The following is a 5,624-nucleotide window of genomic DNA, read 5'->3' on the forward strand; positions in this document are numbered from 1 at the left end:
ATGGCCCATTAGCAAGGATTTGAGTCCCCACTGCGTGACGGTGTCACCTGGCCCTCTTCAGTGACCCTGTGGGAACGTGTGCTGGGGACCAGTTCGAGCACACCAACACTCCGGTGACAGCTACGGCTGTGAGGAATGAACTGCCCTTGGCTTCGGCCACAGGCGTCTCGTGTCTTCCACCAGCAGCCATGGAAACACCAGGCCACGCTGTCAGCCGCAAGCAGATCTCGGCCATCCCGGCTCGTGGCAGCCACATCTCTGCCCCGAGGCGTGGTGGGGGCTGGCTCGGTGGCTTGTCCCAGGCCCTGGGGAGGCTCCCTGGAGTGCGCCTGAGGCCTGGCGCAGGGTGCGGCGGTGCCTGGTCAGGTCAGCGTCCCCACCGCAGAGCCGAGCGGAGCTCCCAGTGCGTCCGGGGAGACCACACGCAGAGGGTCTCCGGGAAGGCTCGGCACAGCACGGCCGTGAGTGGCGCCACAGCCCGCCTGGTCTCACCACGGCGCAGGCCCCGCCCACCCCAGGTGACCAGCCCTCACGCACAGCACTTTGCCACCACGGGGCTTCCTCGCGCAAGCCTGTCTCATCTGGCTCCAACACGGTTCCAGAGGACAAGTTGAGACTCGGTGGCAACAGGAGGGAACCCGGCGCACTCCCTCCCGGCACCTGGCCTCCCAGGCCCCAGACGCTGTGTGCGGGGCCCACGCAGGATGGCCACCGGGAGGGTCCGTCTGCAGCGCTGACTGCCGCAGCCTGGGCTGGGGCTGGCCAGGAGGCACAGGGTGGGGCCTCCCACAGCCCCAGGTCTGAGTTTCCCACACTCGCGGGGAGGAGGAGGGGCCGGGCCCCATCGCGTGCACGGGGACTGACAGGGGCGAGGGAACGCTCACCCATGCACCCCCCACACAGGCTGCGCACACCCGCACGCACGCCAGCTCAGAGCGACACCCCACCTACCAGGACTCGGTCGAAGGCCGAGGGGGTCCCCCCTCTCTGCACGTGGCCCAGCACAGTCACACGCGTGTCGTAGCCCAGCCTCTGCACCACCAGCTGCTCAGGAGAGTCGAGAGTGGGTTGGGGGACTGCTGAGCCCCCCGCGGCCCTGCACAGGCCCCTTACCTGGTGCTAAGTCCCCTCACCATTCCGCCTAAGGGTGTTCAGGTGACAGTCGCAGGACCCCAGGCCAGCCCAGGCACCTTGCGCAGTGTCTATGTGCACGTGGGCGGGTGTGTGCATGCGCGTGAGCAGGGGTGTTTCCCGTGGTCTCCCCCTCTGCTCGGTCTCCACCTCCAGGGCGAGGGGAGGGGACGCACTGGCGGTGGGTGGACCAAGGCAGGGCACGGCGGGCCCAGGGCGGTGCTCCCTGCTGGAGCACAGGAGCCCAGGCTCGGGGGCAGATCCTGACACCAGGTGGGGGGCAGAGGTTACAGGAGGACGGCTCCTCACGCTATGAGCTGCTCGACTGCGAACATGGCGGGTCAGCGGGTGCCCATCCCTGAGGGCTGGCCCGGCCCGGGCCCTGTCACTGGGATGCTGCTGAGGCCTGGCCCTGGAGACAGCACGTCCCGCACGGAGGCTGAGGGCAGAGGGCAGGGCTCCCACCACGGAGGGCCGCCCCTGGGATGAGGTGGCACCTCTAGTGTGGGGTGAGCCCAGGGCAGGGCCTACCCAGGTCCAGCCCCGTGAGGCCTGGACACAGGAGTGTACACCCTGACCCAGCCCTCGCCCACGTGCCCTGGGCGCCCCCAGCCCACACTCACGTCCTTCACGTAGCTGGAGGAGATGGGCTTCCCGTTGCGGTCGATGGCGCCCTCAGCAATGATGATGATGTTCAGTCGGGACCCTCGGCTCCGAGTCTGGTCAGAGACACACCACAGGGCTCAGCTGCCAGGCCGGGGTCACCTGCCCTGGACACAGCCACCAGGTGCTGGGGGAGGTGGTGGGAGTGGAGGGCTGCCTGGAGGAGGTGGCGCTGCTGATGAGGCACCTCCAGTGCTGAGCCCAGGGCAGGGCCTACCCCGGTCCAGCCCGTGGGGCCTGGTGACACAGGAGTGTTTCCTGTCCAGACACAGGACACCCAGGAACTGGGCTGCAGGCGGGCAGGAGAGCGGGCACCTCCCTCCGGATACAAGCCGGGTGGCAGGTGAGGTGGAGGGTAACACCTGCTTGTTACAGGGGAAACTGAGGCTCTCATGGGACAGGCCCGAGTGCCTTACACAGAGCAGGAAAGAGCCGGGTGTGCCCCTTGTGCCCACCGTGCATCCAGGCTGCCTCCAGGAAGGCCCGAGCCCGATTCACAGCAGGTTAAGCCAGGGCCAAGGTCAGCCAGGCCGCCACCATCAGCCCGGTTCTGCCTGCTTATCGCAGCCCGGGCCCCCGGGCCAAGCACGGGCCTCGCAGGCTCAGGGCCTCTGGGCAGCCCTGCGCCTCACTGCACGGCGGAAGGTTCCAAAAGGCAGGTCATGACCCTCGGCCCCTCCCACCCCTGGCAGGGCCACACAGCTACAGGAAAGTGGAGCTGGTGTCTTGTCTGGCTGCACACGGGAGAGGGACGCTCCGCCAGCCCAGCTCCGCGGCTGCCCCCAGCCAGAGGGCCTGAGCCAGAGCCGCTGGGGGCCGCCGGGCTCCCTCTGCATCGTGGATTCCGTGGTGCCCCGTCCCCCCGAGCCCCGGCCTGGCTGAGGAGCCAACCTGTCCCAGTCGGAGGGTCTCAGGGTCCACAGGGCAAAGCGTCAGCCTGTTCTATGCCAGAGCCCCCCAACTCCAGCCCAAGGCACCCCCTCCCCCATCTCTCCGGGGGAGGCCTCTCCTGCCCTCTCCTGCCTCCAGGGTCCACCGTCCACTCTGGTGTGGCCACTTGTGAACACTTATCCTCCCAGCTTAAAACCCGCTGCCGGGGCCCCGGCTGCCCTAGGGGAGCACAGATCCTTTACGTGAGGGGCGAGCAGCCTGGCCCCTAGCCCGCCCCCCACCCTGAAGTCTGGGCCTGGCAGGGGCTGCTCCTCCTGCTGGGCCACTGCCCCGAGCCCTGGCCACTCGTCCTCACCAGGACACCACCGGCTCAGGCTCACGGCCACCACCCCAGGAAGCCAGCTTCACCGTGTTCCCCACATGGACCCCCCAGAGCTGAGCCCGGAAGAGGCCTGAGTGTCCCCCTCTGTCTCCTCTGCCCACCGGGGCAGGACCACAGGCGCCTCACATGGCAGCCCTGGAGCCCGCCCGCCACGGCCGTGTGCTGCCCAGGAACAGCGACCACCGCTGCCGCACCAGGGGGCCGTGGGTCAGCCACAGAATCCCGGGACACTTCCAACGTCCCCAAGACACCGCAGCTCACAGCAGGCCTCGGACGGCCACTCACCTCCCCGAGCCTCTCGCACATGAAGTTCTCCCAGCCGTCCTCGGGCGGCGCCTCGGGGATGAACAGCCAGTCGGCCCCCGAGGCCAGCGCAGACACCAGCGCCAGGTACCTGCGGAGCCAGGGGGCCGCCTGCTCAGGCCCCCGCCCCCTGCGAGGCCCGGCTCGGCCTGCTCCTTCCCCGTCCCTCCCTTGCCTCCAGCCCCAGGCCCTCACGCGCCACCACGCCGTCCCGCCGCAGTGGCCGGGCAGCCGCTCACCCGCAGTGCCGGCCCATCACCTCCAGCACGAAGGTCCTCTGGTGGCTGCGGAGACGGAACAGGGCGGCTCAGTGCCAAGGCTCCCACAGACTCCTGCTGCCATGTGGCTGCACCCGCCCTGCCCCAGGGACACAGTGGCCGGAGGCGCCAGCAGAGGACGGCCCCTCTCCTCACGCCCGGGCCTGCCCAGCCTCCGGGCCGGTGCCGAGTGATCTGCCCCGAGGGCGAGGGCCACGCAGGGACCCCAGGCCTGGCCGTCCTGGGCGCCCTGCAAGGCATGCTGCGGTGCAGCCTCGGCGGCCGGTAGCCGGCAGGTGGGGCTGAGCCCTCCGTGCGCCTCCCCAGCCGGGGGGAGAGGGCCGGGAAGCTGAGATGGAGTGACGCCGACGGCGCCACTGCCACCTGCGTCCACGCCCTTCAGAGTGGCCATCCTGCGGCCGGGCCCCGAGCTGGCCAGGCTGGCAGGGCCTCGCTCACCTCTGGGCGGTGGTGGTGATGGCGTCGATGACCTCCATGATGCGGTGCAGGGCCGAGTCCGTGCCGATGGTCATGTCGGTGCCGCAGAAGTCGTTGTCGATGGAGCCCACCAGCCCGGCGATGTTCAGGTGGGAGTAGGTCTCAGCCGTGGTCTCCGAGATCTTCCCTGGCAGGAACAGCGGGGAGGCCTGGCTGAGCCGCCACACGGGGCGAGAGATCTGCCCCCACCACCGGCCTGGGCTTTGGAGAACAGCCGCGGCCTCATCTCCGGGTCCCCCACATGAGTGGCACGGAACAAAGCTCCAAGAGGTCACTTTCTGAGCAGCAACTTCGGGACTTTGTCTCTCATGTTACCCGAATTTTAACGACATTTCTGCAAACTGGCACAGTCTGTACCCGCATCCAGAATGCCTCGGGCATCAGTTACAAACAGGACTTGTCCGCACGGCGTTGCGGGAGCCGGGAGGGGAGCTGTGCGGCAGCCCCAGCACAGCCTGGCCTCCCTGACGTGGGTCCCGTGAGCTCAGATGCAGCCTGCTCACCCCGACCACGCCTACGTCTGCCGGAGCCTCAGGCTCGCCCTGGCGAGGGCCCCTCTGGGCCAGTGGCAGGACAGCACCTCGTCTGCCCCAGGCACCCCGGGCTCCCGCCCCCCAGTCTTGCAGGGCTCTGGGGCCTCCCGCGCAGACCCACCTTCCCCCACCAGCTCCTCGAGCAGGCTGCCCCACTCGCTGCGGAAGATGTTGGCGCCCGTGAGGCTGCCGTCCCCACCGATGACGCACAGGTTGGTGATGCCACGCTGGACCAGGTTGTAGGCCGCCGCCAGGCGTCCCTCCCGCGTCATGAAGGCTTTGCAGCGGGCGCTGCCGATGACAGTGCCGCCCTGCATGGAGACGCCAGAGCCTTTGCACAGGATGACGGGGCAGAAGGCCGCTGGGCACCAGAGGGACCCCAGTGCTGGCAGCAAGGGGCTTGGTGGACCCCACAGAATCAGAGGGAGAAGTCCAGCTGTCCCCAAAACCGGGGAGGTGTCCCCACCTCCTGGGCCTTCCTCCTCCGATAGAGGATGAGGAGGGGACATCCACCACCAGGCCTGGGCAGTTCCAACACGGGAACAGAGCAGGAAGGCTGGGGAAGCTGTGAAGCACCACGCACACCCAGGCACACTCACACACGCATGCACATGCACGCACTCACACGCACACACACCCAGGCACACTCACACGCGCACACACGCACACACACCTAGGCACACTCACATGCATGCACACGCACACACGCATGCACATGCACGCACTCGCACACACACCTAGGCACACTCACTCATGCATGCAGACGCACACACCCAGGCACACTCACACACGCATGCACACTCACACACACACCTAGGCACACTCACACGCATGCACATGCACACAGCCAGGCACACACACGCACTCTAACACAGCCACGTACACACACGCCCACACACTAACACACACTCACATACACTAACACACACATGCCCATATGTACACACATTCCCATACATGCACACC

The 5,624-nt window shown here is 68.0% G+C and overlaps 1 protein-coding gene across 1 annotated transcript in view; it reads right to left on the reverse strand.

Annotated features, from left to right (window-relative positions):
• The window catches only part of PFKL (phosphofructokinase, liver), a 20,739-nt gene that overhangs the window by 9,264 nt on the left and 5,851 nt on the right, over positions 1-5,624 (reverse strand). Inside the window, exons 3-9 of the mRNA XM_012661522.1 lie at positions 4,780-4,969; positions 4,087-4,252; positions 3,610-3,654; positions 3,353-3,461; positions 1,755-1,850; positions 943-1,044; positions 700-859 (exon numbers count right to left, since the gene is read on the reverse strand). Of these exons, the coding sequence (XP_012516976.1) occupies positions 700-859; positions 943-1,044; positions 1,755-1,850; positions 3,353-3,461; positions 3,610-3,654; positions 4,087-4,252; positions 4,780-4,969 (868 nt within the window). The remainder of the gene's footprint in view (positions 1-699; positions 860-942; positions 1,045-1,754; positions 1,851-3,352; positions 3,462-3,609; positions 3,655-4,086; positions 4,253-4,779; positions 4,970-5,624) is intronic.

This window comes from Propithecus coquereli, unplaced genomic scaffold, assembly GCF_000956105.1.
Source record: "Propithecus coquereli isolate 6110/MARCELLA unplaced genomic scaffold, Pcoq_1.0 Scaffold717, whole genome shotgun sequence".
NCBI classification, from domain to species: domain Eukaryota; kingdom Metazoa; phylum Chordata; class Mammalia; order Primates; family Indriidae; genus Propithecus; species Propithecus coquereli.